The 26,712-nt window shown below is 43.1% G+C and overlaps 1 protein-coding gene across 3 annotated transcripts; it reads left to right on the top strand.

The window, feature by feature from the left end:
• The first annotated feature begins 493 nt into the window (after nt 1-493).
• Nucleotides 494-26,664, top strand: rxrgb (retinoid X receptor, gamma b). Of its 3 annotated transcripts, none has more exons than XM_068591318.1 (11): nt 494-623; nt 6,782-6,925; nt 17,430-17,659; nt 20,787-20,931; nt 21,746-21,937; nt 22,648-22,808; nt 23,438-23,567; nt 24,056-24,188; nt 24,857-24,948; nt 25,255-25,360; nt 26,202-26,664. In XM_068591318.1, exons 2-11 carry the CDS (start codon nt 6,859-6,861, stop codon nt 26,347-26,349), a joined length of 1,404 nt encoding a protein of 467 aa, XP_068447419.1. In that variant the 5' UTR covers nt 494-623; nt 6,782-6,858; the 3' UTR covers nt 26,350-26,664. The 3 variants fall into 3 exon arrangements, with proteins under 3 accessions (XP_068447419.1, XP_068447420.1, XP_068447421.1); XM_068591319.1 differs by having other exon boundaries at nt 21,746-21,925; XM_068591320.1 differs by lacking the exon at nt 6,782-6,925.
• The last annotated feature ends 48 nt before the right edge of the window (nt 26,665-26,712 follow it).

The raw sequence follows: 26,712 nt of genomic DNA on the forward strand, positions 1-26,712 counted from the left end.
ATATATATATATATATATATATATATATATATATATATATCGTTGTAGGCATTACATTGAAAAGGTACTTACGGCATGACAATCAGTGTTTGATATGACTCGACAAAAAGAATCAAGCTAAAATAACATGGTTTTTAATCTTATCTTAATTGTTAGCTATCACATCTATTGGCACCACTGATGTGTTTGCGTTCCCTTATTAGACCTACCGGCTGCTGCAGTTTTGTGTGTGTGTTTTTTCCCCGTATTGTGTTGCAAAGCGATTCAAGGGGGGGGGAAATCGGGTTGCATTCACAAGCACCACCGTCTCCCCCCTTTTTCCCCATACGCCGATGTGATTCCGGGAAGTAACACGTTACTGTGAAAATATTGCAAAACAGTGCCACTGCAGGAGACATGTTTCGTCACGATCGGGTTGGAGTTTGATATCGACCACTGTTGTCATTGGGAGAAGCCCTGTTTTGCCGCCGCCCCCCCCTCGCTGGGCCCCCGCGTAGAGCCGCCTTGCAGAGTTCAGTCGGGCTGGGAGAGGAATGCGCTGGGATGCGGAGCAGCACCAACCGGAGGAAATCGACGCAACAACTCGCCCAGTATGGACAGTAATGATCCGTATTTACACCTCAGTAAGTTCGCCTCAAACATGTATTTGTGACCCGGGTCCCGTCCGCCGTGCTGCTCGCCGAGCTGCTGCATGTTGTTTTGACTTCGAGAGTGCGTTCGTCTCATGGCGTCTTCTCCCCAGCCTGCGAGCTGTGCGCGAAAAGCGAACCGAGGACTTTAACCACCGACTCCCGTCTGAGAATCCCGGTTGTTCTGCTATTCTTCTCGCTGGTAGTCGGGTTTTTGTTGTTGTTGTTGTTGTTGTGTGTGCCGACTGAAACGAAAGCCGCGACCGATACAAAAGTCAGGTGATCGAGGTTGTGCCGGTCAGGCAAGGTCAGAGGTTGGCACTTTAATTGCGCGTATGTAATTTATGGCGCTTGTCGCGCGTCTCTTGCTAAACTGTTTGAGACAGAAACGCAATTTATTGGTCGGGCAATGGCGGTCAGATTCAGAGAGAAATGCATGAAACAGCGTTGAGGAATGGCGGAGCTCGACTGATGAACAAACTTGTACTTGGGGGGGTAAAAAAAAAAGGAAAAAACGAGTGCACGACGCGCCCAGGTCAACACTGTGGCTGCGATATCCAGCTGAATGACAGCATGGTGTGGTTTTGTCAGGCTGAACCCTGCTCTGACTCGGCGACTTTGCCCTTGAACCCAGCTGATGCCTTTTTTCTTTTTCTATAAGTAGAAATTTGGGGGCAATCCTCAGAGACAAGGACATGCGACTCCACTGTGGAGTTTGCAACATGTGGGATACACACTGTACACGTATCCTCATCTTTGTCGTACCAAATAATCACCAGGATTCTGTTTTTGTTAGCTGAACCTTTTTTCTTTTCTTTTTCTTTTTTACATTTAGATCAGACTATCTGGAGCCTGTGTGCGCTTCACTGAGTCACACACTGTATGCATCATTTATCATGTGATGTTTTTTTTTTCTCTCACTGAAAGATACACTCATTGTTAAACCCCACTGCAGTACAGAAAGGCCATGTGCTTCCAAACCGCTGCCTTCTGTAAGGGGGCAATGAGCAATAATAGTGTGGCATTACAAGGAAACAAATAAAAATGGGTGTTGCAACAAAAAAAAAAAAATGACTGTGCAAACCCCCTTTATGTTATCTCAGATATCTCGGCACCATTTTGAGGGGCTGAAAATTGTTTCCATAATGAATGTGGCTCCCCGGGGAATGAGGGAGACATCTGGATTGGAGAGCTTGTAGAGGGAAGCCTGCAGCGTACAGGAGTAACAGAGAGGTCCCTCTGGGCTACACAGGCCTTCAAGTCAGTCTTTGAAGACTAACTCTGATCAGGCAGTTGTGGCATCTAAAGGTTTATGCACATCAGGACAGCATCACACCAGTGTACTATTGTGCAGATGTGTTATTGATCCTTTATTATTAAGTATGATATGTGTTTTAGTCCTGTAGTCCCCTGCTGATGCTGTTTGCCTGATGGTGCTCTCTGGTTACAGTGACGTCGAGGTTTGTTTTTTACCAATCTTTTAGGAAGATTTGACAAAAGTTGTAATTGATACATTTATTATTTATATTCATAGTATCTTTTAAGGTGTATCCAATTGTTTACAGTTTATTTAGAGTCACTTTTTAAAAACTGCTCATCTCAAAGAATTGTATCAATCTTGATTTCAATGCAGGGTTTTGTTATGGTGCAACAGTACAGCTGTTGCAACTTTTCCTCGCTGAAAATGACTTTGCAATCTGAATATTGGTCATTTTAGAAGCTACAAGTACTACAAGTACTGTTTATAATATAGTATCAGCTATATAACCTAAAGAAAACAACTCTAATCTGTTCGTGCATTTACTTTTTATAAGTTGGTGGTAAAGCCTCAAGGCTGTTTAAGAGTGGAAAGCCACAACCACTAAGACATAATTTCAAGAACTGTTCTTGTTTTGTTCTGTGTGTGCTGGCCCCCAACTATGATGTATTATTTATTTTAGCATCAACAGCCCACACATGTACAAAAACAGGGCCGTTCACGCCTTCAGTGGGAGATGATAGCTCGAAAATGAATCCGTCATTATTAGTGTGCAGCAGAAGGGAAGCAGTCAGAAAAACTGGTGATTATGTGTAGATTGTTTCGTGATCCACTCAGCTTTCTTAGACATGTTATGTTGATGCAGGCCTTCCCAGGGCTTTCAGTAAAATCAGCATTTTTCTCTCTCAAAACTCAGCGTTTTATCTTTTTTTTTCTCTCTCTCTCCATTTTCCGTCAGTGGAAGTGATTCTAGACGAGCTGACGAGCGCCCACGCAGGGAGAGCGTATTTAGCTCGCAGATCGGGGAAGTCGTGGCAAAAAGAAGAACAGGGTGGGAGAGTGAAGGGAGAAAAATAAAGGGGAAGTGTGTAGGGGCTGGAGAAAGAGGTCACCCTCGTTGATGTGAACTCTCATCACTTGCCAGGGGTCAGTGATTCACCTCCCAGTACACACTCAGGAAGAGGAGGTCTTACACACACACACACACACGCGCGCGCTCGTGCTCATGTCGAAACTTCACAGCTGCAAATATATGGACCGCCTATGCATAGCTTGTTGCACAGCAAAATGTGACTGTGATATCATGTGACTTAAAGAATGTGGGTGATACTATTTGACTGTGAAGTGTGTGTCAGTATTAAACCTGCTCTCTGAACAGGCCGATCCCTGCACAGAGCATTCCCCCACCCACTCCTATAGAGTTTAAAACACACCACACAGGTAGAAAGGGGTGTGGCTCTCCGCAGGTATTTGCTCAAGAATTCTGTGGCTTGAGACCCGCAGAGCCTCGACGCTGACACACGCATAAGCACACGCTGTACACAAAGAGTTTATTCCCAGGCACTTTTGATTGAGTGTGTGTATTTATGTGTCAGAGAGGCTGCTTGTCTACAGAGTGTGTGTGAGTGGGTGCTAATTGTGAGAACAGGATGAAGGAAGAGAAGGGGCGTAAGGAGGCCATTCTCTGGGCTAATTGCCAGTAATTAGTCATTAGTAAAGAAGGTCAAAGCCTTGATTTAATTCCAGCTTTAATCAAGCAGAGAACCTTGAAAGGCTCACGGGCCGCAGCGGCGTTAGGTTATCATATAGCTTTTTCCTCGCTAATCATGCAGTATGACATGCATGTCACACATGGACGCACACCGACTCGCACTGAACATAACATATTACACATCCCTGGCGTCTTAGGCGCGTATCCATCTCAGTGTTTGCTTTTAATTAATTCATCGATCTCAAAGGCATTGGAACTAAATACGAAGGTTGAATAAATAACAGTGTGCCTCAGTGCAGAGTAAATGCAGCACATCGACGGCTGTCGATGAGCCAGAATTATTCCCAGTCATCATCAGGGTTTCACAATAAGTGGTAAATAAAATGCCAGGTCAGGCTCGTAAATCCATCATCTCACTTGCCCGATTGGGAATATGGTATGGAAGTATTAAACACGGAGCTGATAATGGACGTATCGGAGGAGTGAGCCATCTCACTTCCTTCTTGATGCATAAACATGAATGTTAAAACATCACAATTATCTTTAGTCTTTTTTCTTTTCTTTTTTTAATGTAAAAATAAAAAAATACAAATTGTATAGGGGCAAGTTCAAATTGACTTTGGACAACTATATGTCTGACCCGACTGGGCAAGTATGAAAAAAACAACAACAACACGCTAAACACTGATAATGAGAAGAAGAGGGAACTAAATATTTTAGTTTGTTGAGGTGGAGCTCAGCTCCCTTATTTACTGTTGGGTAGTTTAGTCTCTGACAATGTGCACACTATTTATAAACTGATGCCATGTTTTATTTGTAAAATACTAATTTTTCCCGGGCAAAGAGTTCTGCTCGGCACTCGCGGATTCACAGGAGCACGACTGGCAGCAACAAGTAACATCTATTATGTCTCATTAAACCTCTCCACTGAGGGACACGAAGAACCGGCTGAAAACCTTTTGCTTGGCTATTCTGAGTGCTATTTAAGTGCGCCGCTCCTGTTTCACAGCCTCACACATTAACACACGAGCAAACTTAGCTGTTTGGGGGAAAAAAACAACCTATTTTTCACATTGTTCTGCTTCTTTTTCAGAAAGCCATTTCCCATTAACGTCCACCCTACCGAGTGTCTTGCATGATAATGTCCTTGTTTTGTGTAAGATTTACAATTTACAGACACAAGTTCATGACACTGGTGACAGTATAATGATTGGATTATGAGCCTGTTCGGAATAAACATTTGAGAGTGTACCATACATTTAAGGTTGCCAGTTATCGTCCTCCCATGTTTTCATAGTCCATGATACCATGAGCTATGAATGCTAATTATGTCTGTCAGGTCTAATTTGGCGTATTCTATGTGGGCCACGACACACTATTATAACACGGCGTCCATTTAAGGAGGACTGCATTATTTTAGCTTCTCCCTGCGGGGTTTGTTAAGTCTGAAAGAGAGGCAGCATGTGTATCTTCTCCTTCTCTGTCCTTCCGTCTTCTTGTGCCCGTCGGCCGAGTCTCTTGCCAAGTTACTGTCACAGAGGGGATCTGGTTACCGGTGGCTACCCTTCAAGCACTGTATAGACACTTGATCCAGCCTCGTGCAGGTGCACAGCACAAGAAAACTCTGTTGAGTCATGTTGAGTAAAATAGACGCGCACATGTTGGGGAAGGCGTCTCAAGTTTTTAGTGCCACCCTTCAATGCAAATGCCTGTTTCCCAAAGCTTGAAGGGTGCACTTTTAATCGGATGGCAGGATAGATTAAGTGCAGCTGCAGACTAAAATCAGTGTCAATTTCACATTTATTGGCTCGGGCTTATTTCTGGGGATAACGATATTACATACTTCCATGACCAAGAATTCATGTTGCCTCTGACTTTGTTGACCAAAAAAGAAAAGTACAAGAAACATGCACTTTTTTTAATCCCCTTGGGGAAATTCTTCTCTGCATTTAACCCATCCTGGGCTGCCCTGTGAGGCCCCAGGGGAGCAGCCAGGGGTTAGGTGTCTTGGCCAGGGACACTTCAACCTGTGAACTATGGGGGAACGAACCGCCTACCTTGTGGTAACGGGACGACCACTCATCCCCATGAGCGACAGCCGCTCCAAAAGAAGTTAACTCCTACTTTTCGTAGGCTGATTTGAGTGCTGTTTGCTCCACTAAAACTATTGTATTACTGTATTACTAAAGCCTGTTTTGATACACAATGTCTTGAAATGGGTCAGACTAAAGATTGAATCCATCCGCGCGTGGGTGTTCTTCGTTTATTTAGGCTCCCTTAGGGTTTGCCATGTATTGTTCCTCATTGCCTTTAAGGTATATTTTTGGCCTGTGTGTGCATCTGGGTTTTGCATCTGGGTTTTCACTTTGCTGTGTGTTTGCGTGACTATCCTGGTGCACTGAAACAGACAATTCCTGACTTCCTGGAATGCTATAACACTTGTTAAACACACAAACACAATAACTATGTGCACGTAGGCAACCATGAAGCATGCATGCTCCTGGCACTGGTATTTCTTGGCATTAAGCAGGAAGGGAAATTACAACTTTTATGAGGCAGATACAAGAGATAGTTCTTTAACTTCTGCATACTTCCAGTCACTTCCTTTCTCAACACACTACACATTTATACCACTTACGCATAAGTCAAAAAGCTTGTGACAAAAGGGAAGAAAGTGGGGACATCTGTCATTGAAAAATGTCATTTGAAACATAATGCTCTCTGGTCTACAGGAACACCAGTGTCGTACTGTCTTCCCACGCTCCCCAGTCTTGGTCCCTTTTAAGAGGCAGTAATAGGAAACGTGTGGCTGTACTGTACACTACACAAGTGTGAGCCCCTCCACCAATGAGCGCCCTCCTCGCTCGCGCCAGACAACTCTGTTCTGCCGCTACAACAGGTGTCGCTGTATGGATAGTTTTACCGACGCTGATCGAGATAGACGCACGCTGTGAGTGGGCGGTGGGAGAGCTGACTTGTGCAGCAGTCGGTCAGTAAACAGTTCCTGTTGGGATTGATCTCTGAGGAAGGATAATCTGGGTAATCCTATAACCGGCGTTGGTGGACCCCGCCTCTTTTGCTCTTCGCCAACATCCCCGCCCATTTTCCACGTCGACCCGTCTGTTCCTCTTCTGTCCTAAAAAGTGATTGATGTCTGGAGTATCCACGTAATTTCTTTTTTAGTTTGTCTCCGAGCCAACACTTGAGTCCTGGTCCTGGGGGACTGGCATCCTGCCAGCGCCACACTTGCACCCGAAGGCATGTGGCACCCCATGGCATCACCTGCAGCTGGAGGCAGCCCCGGGAAGGAGATAGGTTATGGCCACTGTGAGTAGCCGGGTTTTGTCTTGCTTGCGTGTGTGTGTGTGTGTGTGTGTGTGTGTGCGTGTGTGTGCGTGTGTTGTTGGATCAGATCAGAATGTATGTTGTGAAAGAGGTTGCCTGTCTGTGCTCTGCGGTTCGCGCTGTGATTTTCCACAGAAGTGGAGATGGGGCACTAAAAGCTAGCGCTGCACAGATGCACTACGATAATGCCTCTAATCCCTGTGGACTCTCCGAACAAGTTATTTTGAATTTATTTCCCTAGTGGAAGAAACCTGCAAAGAACAGTGCAAATTCAGCGGTCGAGCTTCTTTGCATATAGATTATATATGATCCTCACTGTGATCTGTTTCTCACATTGACTGTATTTTGGTAGGGATGACATTAAGATACAGATTTCATGATCTTATTGGCCCCCAGCAGCTGAAAGCCTTTAAAATCATTGGATCATTTTAACCAATTGTGACAGGTACAAGGCTTTGGTGTTGCTTGTGACTCACTTTAAGTCTCAGATGTGGTCAGCAGGGATGCCACTCAACTTGGGAGGATGCTTCCAGCTCCCTTTGCCTCGTCCTTCACTTTCAGTTTATCCCTCAACACTTGTCTCTTCCTGTTAGTCCTCTCAATCGTGCTTTCTCTCTCTCTCTGTCTGCTGTCTGTCACCCTGCATCCCTCTATCAACGCTCACTGTAATGAGTTTGTTTTTTGCTTTTCCAACTTCTTGTGTTAAAAAGAGGCGTGGGAGGTGTTGATGGGAGCTCACTTCCACGCATACTGTAGTCAGCCTATTAACTGGCTCACTGTTTGTTGTGTGGACAAATGTAATGTGTAGATAGATTCTTTCATCTAGTGCCACTGAGGGAAGCATTTTTCCCTTCTGTTGTAACCGTAGTTCCTCCTGACTGACAATTTTGAGGGTGTTCATTCATTCTTCAGCTCGGGGCCGATGAAAGGGCAGAGACAAACTTCACAAAGCCTTTCACAGCATCCGATCTTGGCCCTGGAGTACAAAAGCGTCCATGCTAATCCACCTGTTCTGCATGTACATGCTGTCTATATTTTCTGTTCCGCTCTCTCCACTAAGCACAGCAGGGCAGTCCACACAGCTGTGATTACAACCATAATAATACTCATCATTAGTCTACAATAACGTTGACGGAAAAATGGATTGAAAGGGCACTGGAGCCTCTGCTGAGTAATTTGTCGAAAACAGTTGGAGTGCGGTTTAGATAAAAGATGGAGGATTTTGAAAGTTTTCTGTTCTCTAGAAATGTTAAATTGAGGTTTGTGGAATTACTTTGTATATTCCAGACTTTGTTTCTGTCCAAATTTGATGTGACTTTCTGTGAGTTCATTTTTACAATGTGGTTGTATAATGTGAAAAATCAATTTTCACATTAAAGTTGTTAAAGGGGTTAAAGGGGGAAAACATGTAAAGCTTATCAGCCCTTTAAAGAAAGCTGATTTATATACGGCCAGTGAGTTGGTCCAATCAGAATCAGCTTTAATGGCCATGTACATTCTGACATACATGGAATTTGACGCCGGATTCTGCGCTTCATACTTCTTTTCAAGCTAGATAAGTCTGTCTGAAATATCTAAAAAAGTTATTGGATGGATTGCTATAACATAATGGTCAAATATTCACATGCCACGCTGGTTGAACTCTGACTTTTCCTGTGGTGGCACCATCAGGTCCACTGACTTATTGGTTTATCAGAAGAAATTCCCCACAAAACTAAAGACGTTCCCTCCGGCCTCAGCTGTACTTTGTGTTCTGTGCTGATTAGCAGATATTAGCATGCTAACACATTAAACTAAGTGTTGTTATTCCAGCTTCTCTGCGCTTTGTTAACATAGCGAGGCCGGGTGCAATGCCTTTTAGTGCATGTTATCGCATGTGAGCGGGGCTAGCTCGCAACAGGCTAGCTCATGGACACTACTCTCTCTGCATTGCTCTCATGCAGCAGTTTCAGACCGCCGGCATCATGGCAAAAGTGTAGCACCGTTAGGCGTTAGCTGACAACACCGTTGCGTTGTTTGGACCACCATCACTGTTAGTAGGCTACCGTTAGCTGCTAGTCGGCCGCCACCATGTGTGGAAGCAATAGATAAGCTCTGATTCGAATCTAGCACCCTCAAATAATATACCTGCTTAAGATCAACATGTTAGCACCGCTGTCCCCAAGTACAGTTTCACAGAGCTGCTAGTGTGGCTGTTAAGTACCTTAATCAATAGCCAGGTTTCCATCCTGATGTAGCCCAAAATGTAACAATATTCATCAGAAAATTGTGTAATTGTGTGAAAATGCACCTTTCTATCTATCCACTGCTGTTATGTGAATAACTGGAGTGTTCATCAACATAAACAGTGTCAGCCAAACCTAAAACATTGGGGAAAAACATGTATAAAATGATAATTTGAGGAAAGTTACAGTCTCCACATTGCTCCACACAGATCGGATGCAATTTTTGTCTCTTCAGTGAAACGTAAACCTCAGTGGACGCTGAAGTCACATGCTTTATGTATGTCATGATTTTTATGTCAGAACAACTTTTCCACTTCAGCCAGGCGTGCAAAACAAATTTGTATAATTTTTTTTTGCCGAATTCCAACCAATTCCACTAAGATATTGTTATATAAAAATACAAACAGATAAATGGAATTTAAAAAAAAAAGCTTTGACTATGTAAAACATCCTTTTCTTTCACAGTTTATAAGATGCCACTTTACTCTGAGACTACTAAACCAGTTGTGTAATCTGGCTGTCCTTCTAGGATCTGGTCACAGATCCAGAGGTCAGGTCACCCTGGTCACACTCACTTGGTCACAGCATGAACTGAGTGGGTTGGTATGTATTGTTTGTGTGTGTGTGTGAGTGTGAGTGTGAGTGTGTGTGTTTTGATGGCCCCTCCCCATCTCTCCGAAGCCCAAAGACTACTTCTGGGGACTAATTTCAGTTACCTCATCAGATGGATGCCTCGGTTTGCTTTGGGTCTTTCAGTCCACCTGTTTGTTTGTTTTTCAGGACGGCTCGGTCAGCCTGTTCTGTCCATCTGTTAGCTCTTGCGGTCTAAGTTCCAAATAATTTTTTGTTATCACACAACCATATCTATCTCGTCCCTGTCTCAGCTCCGGCCTCCTCATCGATCCTGTGCCTATGTGTTAAAAGTCCCCCGCTGGCACGTCTGCTGTGTCTGTGCATGTGAGGACACGGCAGCAATGGCCCACATATGGGAAATACAGTATGATGTGTTTACTTTATGTTCATAAGCTCCATTTTCTCTTACATATTTGAAGCTATGCTACACAGATATAACAGAGCGAGGGGGGGATGCAGTAGGGAGAAAGGTAGTAAATATATTTTTTCTTGATGGAAAGTATGTGAGTTCACAAGCGAGTTCACTACGACTACAGGACAGAATTTAGGTCAGAGAGGTTCCCGAGCTCGACCGCTTGTGTTGTCACAGCCGTAGGCCTTTATGGGAAAAACATTTTTCTATTTCTTAATGTTTTCAACAAGAGAAGAATGTTTCTTCTCTTGTTTTTAAAAAAAAAAAGAAAGAAAAGAAATTTATCCAGTATTATGGGCTGTTTTTAGTTTGGCTGTTCAACTCAGAAATGGGATCAGGTGTCGCTGGAGCAGCTCCGGACGATTTACTGCTGATGTAACGGTAGAGAATGTCTTCATTTTCTCTCACCAATAACCATGTCTATCTCCTCAATCACAGCTGTGCAGTAAAAAACAAACAAACAGGGGCTTTTTTCAATTGATGATCTAATGTTCTCAGCCAGGAGGAGAGATTAGAGCGTGTGTGGTGGTGAGATCATGTGAGCTTTGGGAAGGGATGCCAATTCGGAGTGAGACAATGCCCTCCCCCATCCACCAATCGTCCCATCCATCCATCCATCCATCCACGGCTCCCCTCCTTCCTATCTCCATCCCTCTCTCTGTCCCCTCCTCCTCTGCCCCCCACCTTCTTGACAGCTGGCCTGCTGAGCTGCAGATACTTACCCGGGGATAAGAGGATTTACTGACACAATTGATCAGACATCAACCTCATTTAGCACAGAAATGAATGTTTAAAGGGTGGTGATTTTGTACAAGTGTGAATGGGACAGTTTAAAAAAAAAAATCTCTTTTAATGTGAAAGGCGACCAGTCTTGTGCTCGCGAGGAGTGTGTGTGTGTCAGACGAGGGTTCGCGGCTGGCGTTCATGAGCTGGATTGGCAGGGAAGAGATTTCTTAATTACATGTCCGCTAGATGTAATGAGCTCCGTTGGCTGTCCGCCTGATTACTTTAGGACACGTTCTGCTCGCTGTCACTTGGCGAATGTCTGATTCGCTTATGAGCACGAGAGCATGCACGCGTGCTCCACATGCAGACCCATACAACGTTGGTATTGAACAGGTCGATGCACACGCTGAGGATCTGTCTTCATAGAGCTAATCTCATAGATACTGAAGAGTTGTTCAGGAGTTGATTTGCTGCTCCCTCCTCGGTCCCTCATCCCTCACTACCCCCCCCCCCCCACCCTCCAACATACACTCCCATTGCTAGTCTGCTCTCCAGACAGGAGATATTATTAGCTAGTGGGCCATGGGCTTATTGAATTACCACACAGTGGAGTGCTCCATCCAGCCTCTACCCAGTAATTAACAGCGAGGGATTTAGAGGGGTTTGTGGTCTGTGATGTTTCTGTAAACCTGTTGATCATCACATCGTTGTGATACATTTGTAGCTTTGGCGGTTCTCTGCCACAAATGTGGGAATGTGTTTTGACCTACATGAATGTTCCTCTAAAGCATACAGCAGCCGTGTGATGATGACGATGATGAGGAGCAGGAAATTGTTTACATTGGAGACGTTTCTGATGAGTTCATAGTGGGACTGCATTATTTTCACTGTCAATTATTTGTCAACTATTTCTTTGACTATTATTCTAAAATACATTGTTTTGTAGTATTTAATTTACAATGATATACAAAAATATACATATGTATAATATATATATATATATATATATATATATATATATATATATATATATATATATATATATATATATTGTTGGAGGGGGTGAGATCTTCATTGACAGCGACTGTTTTGTAATTTAGCAAAATTGTCTCCAATAAATAATTTATATTACATTATACTCAATATTACTACAACATGGAAAAATTAATAATGGCTAAAGTCCAGTCCAGGATCCTAAAGTGGAACATGAAAGAAAATATATGCTGATGTGTTTAAAAACAATTCACCATGAGTAGTGCACATCCGTATCTTCATCCCTAATCCAGATCAAACTTTGATTGTCTGCTGTTTTAAGGGCATTTCGTGCGGCGGCGCCGATTCACTTTGTTGTATGTGCGTCCGCCGTACAGTCATTTCTGAGAATGATCGGTGTGACTGTCGGCTGCTGCAGATAGGAACTTTTTTGAACTTGATTCAGGAGTTTGGCAACAGTCGACCTTTGAGTTGCGACGCTAGCGGTCAAAGGTGCCCTTCGCTGCTCTGTCTGCTTGTTTGCTCTCAAATAGATGCTTGAGTTGCTGCAGCCCGGTATAGATTGCGTTATTTTAAACAATCAGGATTATTTATCATGATTATTCCTTGATTTTAGGGACAAAATAAATAGTACTTTTCCACACAAAATTGAATACTGCTGTTGCTTTCAAGTTGTGCTAGACTACGTCCTGGCAAATGCCTCAAAGTAAGACTTAAAAAAAATACAAAATTCCGTGAATTGTTGTGCAGTGGGGCAATATTAGAAATATTGCTCGGTTGCCTCCTGACCGGCGAGGAGTGAGGCAAATACTGCGCGCTTGCCTCCTCGATTGCCTCCTTTTAGGCTGCTAGCTTAGGAACACTTGATTTGATATGCAGCAGAGCTTCTACGAGCGTAGAAAACTCTCACAGTCAAACATGTTAATTGAATTGCTGGAAGCCAAAATTGTGATCGCGGTTTTTATTTAATTTATTGTGCAACCCTCGTGGGAAACCGACAGGAAGCAGTGAAACTAAATCTGTGTGAATTCTGCAAGTGTTTTTTTTATTTTTTTAAGGCTGCCTATAAACAACCTTCCGCTGCTTGATAATGTACCTTCCTCTGCTGTGCAACGTGTTTTAGGCGTGTACATTCCAGGGGCTTCTTTGTTTAGAGTTGATTTACATAGAATAGAGATGGAACAGCCGGTTAAGGCGGGTCATTCGAGGATAGGCCCCTTTGAGCCGCTCTGGGCCGATTTATGCTTCCTCCGCTGAACATGTTGGCCTTCTTCCACACACACACACACACACACACACACACACACACACACACACACACACAAACACACACTCCCCTCACAAAGCATCCTCAACTCGCCATTCCCTTTCAGGCATCCCGCCACCAGCTGACTGTCCATGTGCTTTTGTGCTCTCCCGTGTACTGCATCTAGGAAGACTCTCAGGTCCGAGCAAAATGCAGCCATCTTTATTTTTGTCTCAAGCACGCAACACAAGTTTTCTAGCCATGTAGGAAAATATACACTTTAACAAGACATGAGACTGGATAGGTTTCAAATGCATCGCATGGTTATGTAAAAAAATTCTCAGAAATGTTTGGCGATCAAAAGTTCTCTGAGCAGTTGACTGCTGTCCAAACAACAGTGCAGCATACAGATATTTTCAATTTCCAATGCTATGAAACATCAGGCAGACCTCACATTTGAAAAGGTGGAAACAAAGAATATTGAAGATTGAACTGTCGTCATTAAATGTTCTCTTTCACATGTTATTGGTCTTGCAACATAAATTAAATATGAGCAATCCTGCAGCTCAACATTTTGTGTGTTATTCTTTTTTTTTTAAAATAGAAACCATGTTTTTGAGTTTGCTGCTGATGCTTTACTTGTTTGCCTTGACTTCAAGCTCATGAGAAAATGTAAACACGATGAAGTACAAAAGGAAGAATACAAGCACTGGTGCACTGCTCCAAGTTGTGAGTTTAGTTTCAAATGGCGCTTGTTTACCCCAACGAGCTGTCTATTAAATACTTTTATCCATGTAACAACCATCATCTTCTGGCTTTGATGATACTTTTGGGTCTCGATGTCTGCGAGAGCATGTTGGCAAATTGTTGGCTGGAGTGACGATAGGCCCTGTTACTGTATCTCCTACTCAGCACTTCTAGAATAGAATGGATCTTTACGAGCCCCAAAGGGAATTTGTCATGCAGATAAAGAGAGGGGTCAGTGCACAAAATCAGACACAGTACATGCTGTACAGTCCTCATCCATTACATAAGCTCGTTATTTAGAGGAATCTGCCCTCCAAAGAGCTGAGAATACACTCCCGCCATTGTAGGATTTAAATCTAGGTAGCACTTGCAGGCAGTAGCATACAGCTGAAAGTATGCTACTTTTGAATTGTATTTTACTGCAATATTTGTGTGTCCAGTCCGCTCTGCTGGAGAGAGGGAGGCCCCATTACATATTTGTCTGCCAGGGTTCACTCATGGAGGGCTGGAGAAAGTGGACGAATAGGAGAGGGGGTGGAGAAGCTGCCGTCTCCGTGCTAAACAGGAAGTTGCGCAACATCTGTTCCTTGGCATACAGGGAAGGAGTGATTGGTCAGCTGTGTGTTTCAACAGTGTGTCCTCATGTTAAAAATAGGCAGACAATTTGACATTACTCTTTGTTTCCCAATTCCCTGAAATCTGAAAAAGCAAATGTCATGCATTGCTCAAACTTTCCATTTCCTTAAAATAGAGCCATGGTATCCGGTGGAGAAGAAACTAATATCTGCTTCATCAATGTCGAAGGTTAAGTATCCGAAAGCTTCTTAAAACGATTGCAAACTATTTAGCAAGACAAACTTTCAGCTGCAAACTGAAGTCACATGCAGAATTTGTCTCAACATTATTTGCGAACCTGAGCTATACTTATATGACAGGTTAGACGCGGAAGAAACAAATCTTAGTAAACATTGGAGATGCTCCTCTGACAGCCAGTGCCTGTGGGCATGTACATATGTTGAGTTATTTTCAAACTGTCAAAGGAGTTCCTTATGTGTGTGTATGAAAAACATATTTAAAATGGATGACAGAAACAGGAATGACAACTCGATATGTGAAATTCAAATTAAGAACCAAACTGTTCAAAAGCAGAGTTTTAAGATGTCCTGCTACATGTAGTCATCCTGGTGTTTACATATATTATACATGTCCTTACCATCAAGTATCAACAAGCAGACGTCAAAACTAGAGGAACTAGTTTGTCCCGATAATGCGCAGCACATGATTACATCACAGGTAAGATTGTGAGTCTTGAATACAGCCTGCCAACAATATATACTGGCAAGTGTAATGCTACAAAATACATAGAGACAAGGAAACAAATTGGTGTGGGACCTTTCATTGGAGATAATTAGATCATAAAACAAGCCTGTAAGAGTGAGTCTTCAGACAAGTTTTAAAGAAAAGGGTCTTTTTCTAAATCTAGCTTCCGTGCAGAGCTTCCTGACTTTAACCCAGTTCTGAAAAGTGAAGCCAATGAGGAAGTGCCTAAAACTTGCATTCTTCCGAATAGCCGTCAGGAACTCCTCCGGTTGTCAAAATAAGTTTGATTGTGTAGAGTTCTATAAGAAAATGACCCTTCTTCCCACTTGATTCAATCCCTCAGTAAACATTGGGAACATGAGTTGATGGTTTCAATCGCTAGTTTCAAATTGTCTTCAATCCAGCATGATGTTCAGTTTGTAAATAATGGTCCCATTCAGAATGGAACAGACAACGGTGTTGAGCTTTATGTAAGAAAAAGACGAAAACATACTTTTGTTTGCATCTTTTTAAAAAGCCAAAACACAGGTACTGTTCATTGCGTGCTATGCCATCTTTATATGCATAAGAAATGTGAGATTTAATTAAGAACAGCGGCATTGGGCCCGGTGTCACACTGTGAATCTGTGTGTAGTACGTGTGTGTGTGTGTGTGTGTGTGTGTGTGTGTGTGTGTGTGTGTGTGTGTGTGCGTGTGCAAACGTGTGCGTGTGCGGGTGGACGGATGACACACAAGCGAAAGCTTTTGAATTTTCTGAGCATTCAGATTGGGGCAATTGCGCATATGGTGGCATGTCACTCTTCATCAGTAACATTTCGCTCAAACGAAAACAGTTTTATTCATTTCTTTGAGTCATCAACATTAGCCTGGAGATGAGCTGCTTATTGCATCTGACCGTAATAGAACAAGCAGTGACAGCTTGTTGCATTTGCCTGTGCAGTAAAGTACATTTTGACCCTGTGCATATGCATACTGTAAGTGTATGCTGGTATTTGTAATATGTGTTGATGATGAATGTATGCGCTCAAAGCTACATCACATGCATGAACTTACACACCACGCCCCGATACTCAGTTGACTGACAGCTTTTCTAAGTAGGTCATCTATTTAAATGCCAGCTTGTCGGTTTACATCAATGGATGCAAAGCAAAGTCAGCACCCTCTGACCAAAATCCGACGTGGTTCGCTTTGTGTAGCCATATTTTACACAACTGTGGCTGCATAAAGACATATTGCACAGTTATAATCTCAATATATTCTCAGAGTCTCGGGGTTGTTTAACCTGTCATTTCCCCGGAGGCAGTATGTTTTACATGTTTTTTCTTTTTAGAACCTGGTTCTCCCATTTTAAATGAATGCTAAGATTGCCGCTGCTCTGTTGGATGTGTAAATGACGTGCTGTTAGCTAACATGTTAGGCTGTATAGATGCGTTTATACTTCCTCCCACTGTACGATAGTGAAGTCAAAATATCCCGGATGCAGGAGCTGCCATCTTGCAATTTTTTACATAATAACGCCTTCCTGAGCCAATCACGAGCCACAGCTTGTTAGTGTTAGCCGGCTAGCTGCTAAGTTAGCACAACGTGTTTGGTTCGAAAGACACAATAACGGTGGTATTTTACGTTCGTGGTCAAATTGACACATATTTGATTCCACTTTGGAGTGACGGTTATGGAAAGTTTCAGTCCCCTCCCATCTCTTGTGCAAATCTCCGACTCCGGGAACTACTTTGCTCAGAGCGGCCGTCAATAACAGCCCCTATTTGAGAGCATCAAATAACTAATACAAACCAAAAATGAACACTTGAAAATACATCAGCATCATAAGAACTACCTAAAATGACAGAAACCATTTTGATAAAAATGTATTTGATGTGTACTATGACTTTAGCCCATCCGCTAACAAGTAGGGGGCGGGGTTTTTGACCTGTACTGCAGCTCGCCACAAGGGGGCTATCGAGGTGTTTTGGCATCACTTTGAAACAGCTGTCATGTCGACCATCTTTATATTCAGTCTATGGTTTGCCTTAGCTACTTCACAAGTTGATAATGTCAGTGTTGACAGGTTTAAGCAATATGTTTTGTTCGTGCATTCGTTTGTGTCCTAATCAACTAATATCTTAGTCAATCTTTTTATCTTGTGTCTCCTCACGGGTTTTTAACACATTCTTCCTTCTCCTCCAGACTCTACGGGGCCAATGACCCACACCCATCCTCCTCCAATGGGTGGCATGGTCGGCCATCCGTCAGTCATCAGCACCTCCAGGCCCTTAACGTCCCCCATGTCCACCATGGGATCTACAATGAACGGCCTGGCCTCACCCTACCCCGTCATAACATCTTCCCTGGGCTCGCCTTCTATATCGTTGCCGTCCACGCCCAACATGAACTTCGGACCACTTGGCAGTCCACAGGTGAGAAAATGTGTGGGTGTTTTGATGGTCATCAGATAGCTGTGGACTTTGCCTTAAAAGGCTTCTTTTTCTGAAGGACTTCCATTTATACTTTTCACTTGAAGAAAATATACTTTGGTACACTCTTAGACGGTTCATCTTCAAATGATATGGGCATTCCAGTTGCAGTAAAAAATGTAATTCATCTTAAAAAACATCAAGCCAAGATACTTTGAAACAGAGTGCATGTGTTTCGTCCTCAACACTCACCCGCTGGGATTCCTTCCTCCCAAGCTCAACAGAGGTTCATATTATTTCAAATTTCTGCTTTCGGGAAGCTTTGTCCGCGTCAAACTATCATGTTCTGTGGCTGCTCATGTGCTTCTCATTCTTGGAATCTCCAACAGCGGACCGAGGTTGAAGCTTAGGCATATCCAATGTGTTTGGCGGGCATACCTTGGCTTTCCTCTCTCTCTCCTACCCCTCCAGCGACCTTTAAACTTCTCGCCCTAAAGGTCACCCTTGGGTTCTGTGTTACTGCTGTCATGCGAGGGGACTTAAGATGCAGTCTGTCCATTAGCCCTTAATGAGTTACAGAGAGAAAGGAAGAGAAAAAGAGCAGCCTCCATTTTCTCTGGATTTTTTCACTTTTTCTTTTTCTCGCCATTTCTCCTCATTTTTCTTTTACCACACTTTCTCTCTTCCCTTGTCCCCGCAGTCTATTTTTTAGTTCGATCTCGATTATGGTACCCGAGTTGTTCACGATTCTAAAAGAGATCCTTTCGCTGCAAGGTTGCATTTTTTTTTTTTAAATTGGATAGATAATATAAAGACACATGCATAAGACTACAAGAGGGAGGGCTAATGGAGCTGCTTTTCTTTGATGCTCGTCCGCACATACAGAAACACAGATGTACACATATGGAGTGCTTCAGAGGCTGGATGGAGGCCAATGCTGCAGGGCACAGCAGACAATGATATACATCGGTTCAATCACAGTATGGATCTGTGCCTTCAGGGACAGCCGGGGTTTGATACAATTGTTCGACGTAGCCGTCTTTTCACTGCTCGCCCAGCCGCCAGTGACCAGGTCTCCATCAGGTCACTGCATCGTGCAACATCACATCCGATTTTCATGGGTGAACTGAAGTTCATGAGCAGTTCTTCGCTGACAGAAGAAAAATCTGATTCCACGTACAACCACAGTGGTGGTGTTCATGTTTTCCACTATCATCTTGTTCTTATCACTTCAATCCGAATTTTCTGATCGTATAAATTGCAGGTGTATTTACATACATCATTCAGACAGGGAAGAATACTTTTTTTTTTGTGATATGACCATTTTATTGCTGCATTTTGTTGCAAACAGACCTGTAACGGCAGCGAGAGAAACCATTACAAGTTATGTAATGTACCATTACATCGCAACTTGAAGTGTACTTCAATCAATCTGAGAGTGAAGGCTATTTCCATTCATGTGTTGTGAGTTTCACTTAAGAGGGGGCTCCATTTTCGTGTTTAATTCCGTTATTTGCTCAATTAATTGATTAATCATTTGGTCTTTATTTATTGAAAAACAAAAAATCAATCAAACAATCTTAAAATGAGGTAACCATAAATAATAAGGTCCCCCTGCATAAATAGATGATGAAGTCATTCTAAAACATAGCAAGATCGCGTGAGTCAATTTCTTTTTTTTCAACGTGAGGATCCATTTTGCAAACGAGACAGCGTTTTCCAAGTCACTCGTGACAATATTCAAAATCATCCCGATAATGGAAATGAACCACGATCCACTTACGGTGGGTGTTTTTAATCGCGGCCCACGATAACGTCCCACAGCGCCCCATTCCTGCACGTATGATGCAATCTGGTCTACATACAATGTGTCGTATAAAGAATGTATGATGCATCAATAATCCAGATACGGCGCTTGAAGCTCTTTACTACAGTTCTCTGTCGAAAGCGACATGTCTGAACAACTGTTTGAATGCACCACCAAGACTCCTTTTTTTCAAACCATACATTACCGTTCATATTTGTGAAAATGACGTTGAGTGGTGCGCTGAAGAGGAATAGCTGTGCACTATTGACTCACACAGGCGAGTCCGCAGGGGCCTCAATGCTCATTTGTGTGTGACTACCTGCCTTTGGGGCATCGGCAGCAGGAGATGTTTGGTGGTGGTGGTTTCGAGAACTACTGAGCTTGTGGTAAACTGAAAGATAGAAAAGAAAAATCTCTTTTTCTACTCTCTCCTTCGCTGTAAGGTCACAGTCTGCCATTAGGGGATATTCAGAAGAGAGTGCACATTGTAAATAAGTGATAGGAAGAGCCTGAGGTGACTGTGGGTAGGATGTCCTATATGCAACGCAGCATCAAATATATAGGACAGGAGGGCATGTGTAGGTCAGTCTTGTTGTTACAACATGGAGTGCAGATGTTTGCAACTAAACAAACAAAAATGCGCAGCGCAAATATGCGTCCCGCCTGGCGCGTCTCCGAAAGAGGGGGGGGGGTCAAAGGTCGCAGAGCTTATAAAATCGAAAGAGACTTATGTAAAAGTCAAATGGACTTGTTGCTCGGACCCAAAAACCTTTCATCCCTCATTTCTGCAACGTTTCAGTGGGACTCCTTGAGAGCAGATATGAGATTGATTAATGTCTCGTGACGTTTGAAATGGAGGTGTGAATGGTTGTGGATCCTTAGAAAGAAGCGGATGATCAAAGATATCTCAAACTTGGACTGCTGTCTGGATCAGAAGTTTCAACAGCACCTATTTCAAAATCAGAAGGCGCTACGCAGTGCTGCCCTCTGCTGTGCGTGTCAGAGAACTGCGCTCCCCGCACGCGTGACTCGTCTCAGCCGCCTCTCCCTGTCAACAAACACTACAAAACCTGTATGACAAGCCTCGGACAAAAAGTCTCAGCCCCGCCCACTAACTGAGCACGTGATCGCACCCTGCGCTTTCACAGTGAAGTGTGTGGTGGGGGAGAGGGAAAAAAAAATATGGGTGAAGGAAATAAGAGGAAGGGGGAGAGTGTCATGAGGCGGCCTCACACTTCCTCCACTCTGTTCAGTTCAGTTCGGGCCAACCAGGTTTTTAAAGCGTTGCCTCTGTTATCTCCTCTGTCTTCCTGTCTTCCTCAGATGAACTCTATGAACAGCGTGAGCAGCTCGGAGGACATCAAGCCTCCGCCGGGCCTCCAGAATCTGGGAAACATCAACTACCAGTGTACGAGCCCCGGGGGAATGTCAAAGCACATCTGCGCCATATGCGGGGACCGCTCCTCAGGTAATGTTAGAGGGTGAAGCGGGGGGGGGGGGGGCAGACCAGTGTACTCTCCCACTAACCACAACCATCGCCAGCCAGATGACTGAGGGAAAGATAACAAAGAGCATAGAGAGATAGATTTCAAGGTAACTTGTCAGGCTTTTTGTTAGGTTTATTAGTGCAATGTTGACTTGCTCTTTGAACATTTCAAGTGCTATTGGCCTGCAACCAGAAAGCAGATGTGTTGAGTCAGCGGCGAGAAAGCAGGAGAAGCTGAGCGCAAATTCAGAAAAAAAAGAAATGGACACACGACAACTGCAGTTGATCGGCCACTTCTAAAGCGAGGCGGCCCAGACGGATTGACTTCAAGAAGATTTCAATCCGGCTACAGACCTCATCACAGCACGGATAATCTGGGAGGCTCCTCGGTTGCTTTAGATCATATCTGGAAGAACGGGTCTATCTTGTTGCCGTTGGTGATCAGACGTCTGAGCAGATAACAATGACATGTGGCATCCCACCTGAACATGCTCCCTCTCGGTCAAATCATACATGACAACAATGGGTATTACCACAGCAGTACTTTCATTTTTGTATGTATTTATGTAAATTTGATCTGTGTTATCTTGTCTTAATTGACTTAATCATGATTTTTATTGCGTTATGTGCGCTGTATACGAGCTGCCAATGTGCCGTTGACAAAAGCTGCCTTTCCTCGCCGTTGTTTAGTTGCCTACTTTCAATTGTGACACAAACAAATGACGCCAACCGCAGGATTACAATCTTGCGACCGACCATGTTGCCGCCGCTGATGGCGTTGACCCCGTGTCTGCAGGAAAGCACTACGGCGTGTACAGCTGCGAGGGATGCAAAGGCTTCTTCAAGAGGACCGTCCGGAAAGACCTTTCCTACACGTGTCGAGACATGAAGGAGTGCCTGATCGACAAGCGCCAGAGAAACCGCTGCCAATACTGCCGCTACCAGAAGTGCCTGGCCATGGGCATGAAGAGAGAAGGTGTGTGTGCAGGTGTGATATGCTTTACGGATCATCAGAGTATGAGCTGCTGGCTTGTGTTCGTGATCATTATTTCCATCATTACAAGTGCATGCTACGCAATAGAAGTTATTGTCAAAATTCTAGTCAATATATTTCAAAGAATCCCCAAATACTAACCGTGTCAGACTCCATGGAAAATATGTCATATTTATGTTCATCTTTGATGGTATGGTGCAGTAACCAACAATCAGTTCAACCACTTTGAAGCTGCTAAAGGGGGACATTTAAGGAAAGCATTCAGTTTAGAGTCTTCAATTGGTTGTTTGATCCATAGAAAAATAACAAGCAGCTATTTTGATAATCAATTATTTGTCACTTTTCAAGTAAAACATCCTTGGCACGTTCTCTTCTTGATTTTATTTGCCCTGTTTGAGAATAAACTGAATAGTTTTAGGTTTTGGGCTGATTTTTGATACCATCCTTGGGCCTAAGAAAACTGTCATGGGAATTTTCTGACATTTTAAACTTTAATAATTTGATTATTTATCATTGGGTAAAGTGTTCAAGTGATCAACTGTGACTCCTTATCTTCTTTGTCTTTCTTATAGTCACACTATAGTCACAGCGACTCTCTTTTAATAGGGCCCAGTGCTGAGTTAACATTAGTTTAGCTTATGTGTTTAGACAATGACAATATGCATGGGATGTTGAAACACGTGTGTTTGTGTGTGCGTGTCCAGCGGTGCAGGAAGAGAGGCAGCGTGGAAGGGAGCGGGGGGAAAGCGAGGTGGAATCTACCAGCAGTTTCAACGAGGAAATGCCAGTGGACAAAATCCTGGACGCCGAGCTGGCTGTGGAGCCCAAAACAGAGTCGTACAGCGACGGCAGCCCCAGCAACTCGGTAAGAATCGCGGCCGCCGAGCTTTTGGTTTGATCAAAACTATGAATTATTCATCGCTGCTTTTAACGTGAGGCTGAGGCGGCTGTGCTGCTGCAGCGGTTAAAAAACACTATTGTATAGCTGAGTGAAGAATTGCTTTGCGATAGCGAAGCTGAATGAACATGATCAGTCCAAGCCAAATTAAAGTCCAGAAAAAAACTATTCAAACACACAATGCTGCAGATTCATGAATTTAAACATTTCAAAGACGTGTTTAACTCCTCAGTTGAATCACGCTTCTGACAGACTCTTCATCTGCTTGTGTTTTGTAGCATGCATGTGTTGGGTAGACGTGTACAATTTCGTGCGAGCCATCGCAAAAGCTTTTGCGATACATCTTACCACCTCACCAGACCGCGCTCACGAGGTTGAACTCTGGTGTCAGACAAGAAGCGAGTCAACCAGATTCTCGTACTTTTTAAGTATCTAAACTTCAAGAATGTCTTCAAACTCTCGTGGGTCGAGAGAGGAAATTGGTGACCTAGAAATAGCCACAGCTGCATCTGCTAACCGCTGTCGGACACATTTCGACGTCACTAAAGGAGCTCAACAACACATTCACTGACTATCTCATTTTGACACGCTTCCAGACCAACGACCCTGTCACCAATATCTGCCAAGCAGCCGACAAGCAGCTCTTCACCTTGGTGGAGTGGGCGAAAAGGATCCCGCACTTCTCCGAGCTCCCCCTCGATGACCAGGTCATCCTACTACGAGCAGGTAGACACATACCCACACACACACACACACACACACGCACCCCCATGCATGCATCAGAGATATATGAACAGACGTATGTGTGCAGGGGGGAGATGAACAGCATTGAAAACAGATGTTTCTCTATGACAGTAAACCTTTCTACGACCTATTGTCCTCGTGGTGGTGGTGTAGCATTTCTTTCTGGGTAGTTATTCATCCCCAGACAGGCGGTCTATTTGAGTCTTTTACATTTGCTCACTACATTTTTGCCATTTAGTTTAATGGAGCAGTGAAACCAAATATATCTGCACTATTTGTTGAGTCCCAGCGGTGCGGTTTAGCGCCACGCCAGCGCTGACCTCTGCTGGTGACACACAGGCCGGCTAATAATAATCATAATAGGAGAAGACTGATACGTCATGCAATATATGTCCTGCATAATTTGCAAATAATTGAGAAGGACTTAAAGGGAGGAATACGAGTATGTTTTGTTGTCTGTTGGCATCCAGGCTGGAACGAGCTTCTTATCGCCTCATTCTCGCATCGCTCCGTCACGGTAAAAGATGGCATCCTGTTGGCGACGGGCCTCCACGTCCACAGGAACAGCGCCCACAGCGCAGGAGTGGGCTCCATCTTTGATAGGTCGGTAGCTTTCAACAATATGGCCAGAGTTACTATATTGTCTTATGAAACATGTGTTTTTACGACCGGCAGCCTCCTCCTGCTGGTCACAGAGCAGTCTGCTTCTCTTTTTGTCACAAAAGAGAAATGTTTGTTTTTTTTATTATTTGCTTACTGATCGGGGACTATTGGGATGTTGCGTTAATCAATAACTCTATCAAATTCAGCAGACATATTACAGTCATTTTGTGGTGTCAGGTTGGTGTTGTGTTAGTTGCCTTCATCGGAGCTCAACAATAAGGATAACAATAAGGACAATGATAAGGAAAACAATTAAGATAACAATCAGGCAAATTAAATGCCCTCACGGACTATTGAGCTAGTTTTTGAAATAATTAAACACAGTTTTTTTCCAGAGCTGATGATAGAAGTAGATAAGGAATGAGTCTCTTGCTTCCTTCTCAATAAATACAACAGCAAATTATGTATTTTTTGTACTATTTCTATAGCACCAGGTATAAATAAATATATATATATATATACTTGCAAGTACACTTGCAAGACTCACTTGCAAGTGGAAAAATATTATTGCTTCATACAGTGATTAAGGGCATATTTAAGTTTTTTTTTTTGCTCTATTGACCTTCATTGTCGAAGCTCTCTGACGTTGTTCATTCGATCTCCTGCAGAGTCCTGACAGAGTTGGTATCCAAAATGAAAGACATGCAGATGGATAAGACAGAGCTTGGCTGCCTGCGAGCCATCGTCCTCTTCAACCCAGGTCAGCTCGGCCTCCAGTCACTTTCAAACAATACGCCAGAAAGCAAAACCTCCTTGGAAGGGAATTTAATCTGCATTGGCATTGTCCCTCAGTGTCTGCTAAATGAGGTAGACTACGATGCTAAAAGTGTATTTGTATGTATTAAACATACAGTATCATCACCATGGGAGGCTGAAGGGACTTCTCTATGAACCCATACTGTATCTTTGTACGAGTACAGACACGTGGCTTTGAAATATTGTACCCTCAATGTTTTATGGGTGTAATGTTTGGCCTTACTTTGAGTGTGTGTTGTTTTTTTTTCAGACGCAAAAGGTCTTTCAAACTCACTAGAGGTTGAGGGGCTGAGGGAAAAGGTTTACGCCTCATTGGAGTCGTACACAAAACAGAAATACCCAGACCAGCCTGGCAGGTAGGAGGCACGCCCCATTACAGCAGCAATCAATAAAAACACAGCGTTGAATTGCTGCTTTGGCTTGTACGTAGCCGTGAAGATTTCAGATGACTTTACATCACTGCTGAGCTCTCAAACACTTGAAACAACATTCGATTTAAAAGGAACAAGGCCGTTAGTGTTGCTGCTTATAGAAAATGGTTGCAATTGTTTGTTTTTTTTATTCACGTTTGGCCGCTACATAAGATCGACAGATGACGTAGAATAAAATAAAGTCTACAATGTCAGTTTGCTACAGCTGTGGAGTTACCCTTGTAATTGCAATTGCAATTGAAGTTGTGTTGATATATAACACTCATAAAATACTGCATTGAAGGAAGACTTCTTGGATTCAACATTTTACAGAAAATATTAAAGCATTAGCAGTGTAGAATTAAGAATTAATATCATCAGAAGTCAAAGTTCTCATTGTTAAAATACAAATGCAGGATGTAGGATTTTGAAGCTGTGTGTGTTAGTTGTTGATCTAACTAAATACACAGGAGCAGTGCATCATATTTTTGTGTTTTTTCATAAATCACAATTGACAAAGTCGTTATTAACCACAGTTATAAGATAAATGTGGCGGTGAGATATTTTCAAATAAAATGTATTGCAATCAAAACCCTTTGTTAGTCCTTCAATAAGAGAATATTAGCATCTCATTAAATGAGATGCCATTTCATAGATTTTGGTTATAATATAAATATGGTTTTCTGCATAATGGAAAACGATGATGGCTAAAGTCTGCTGCTTCTTCTTCTTCTTCTTCTTCTTCTTCTTCTTCTTCTTCTTCTTCTCTCCGTCTCTTTTCCCGCAGGTTCGCCAAGCTGCTGCTCCGCCTCCCCGCCCTGCGCTCCATCGGCCTCAAGTGTCTGGAGCATCTGTTCTTCTTCAAGCTCATCGGGGACACGCCTATCGACACCTTCCTGATGGAGATGCTGGAGGCTCCGCATCAGATCACATGACACCAGTCCCCCCCCCTTCCCCCTGTAAATATTCCCACATTGTGAGCGATATGGAGACGGAATTTAAAAAGACTTGATCAAATTGTAAAACACCGTATTTTGTACCAAGCAAAACATTGTAATTAAAACATTTTAAAAAGGTATTTTAAAGGTTGCGGGGATGGTGGAATAGAATTGTTAACAGATTTCTTTTGTAAATAGATAATTTCAGGTGTCCGTTTTAAAAGCAACCCAATGCAATTTGAAAATAAATAATATTTTATTCAAAGAGGAATTGTATAAAAACTGAAACCATCCATCATTTCTTAAAACACATTTGAGAATTCTTACAGAATAAAGTTATTTAAAAATGTGTCTAAAATG

Source organism: Clinocottus analis, unplaced genomic scaffold, assembly GCF_023055335.1.
Source record: "Clinocottus analis isolate CAN_PGR_092001 unplaced genomic scaffold, fCliAna1.0.p SCAF_25, whole genome shotgun sequence".
Classification (NCBI taxonomy): Eukaryota; Metazoa; Chordata; class Actinopteri; order Perciformes; family Cottidae; genus Clinocottus; species Clinocottus analis.

What these genes read in the sequence shown, in the direction of transcription:
- rxrgb (XM_068591318.1), top strand. Translation starts at nt 6,859, where the DNA reads ATGTGGCACCCCATGGCATCACCTGCAGCTGGAGGCAGCCCCGGGAAG. An exon ending in GTGGGCTCCATCTTTGATAG is followed by an intron (nt 24,189 to 24,856) that starts GTCGGTAGCTTT and finishes GATCTCCTGCAG; the next exon opens with AGTCCTGACAGAGTTGGTAT. An exon ending in CATCGTCCTCTTCAACCCAG is followed by an intron (nt 24,949 to 25,254) that starts GTCAGCTCGGCC and finishes TTTTTTTTTCAG; the next exon opens with ACGCAAAAGGTCTTTCAAAC.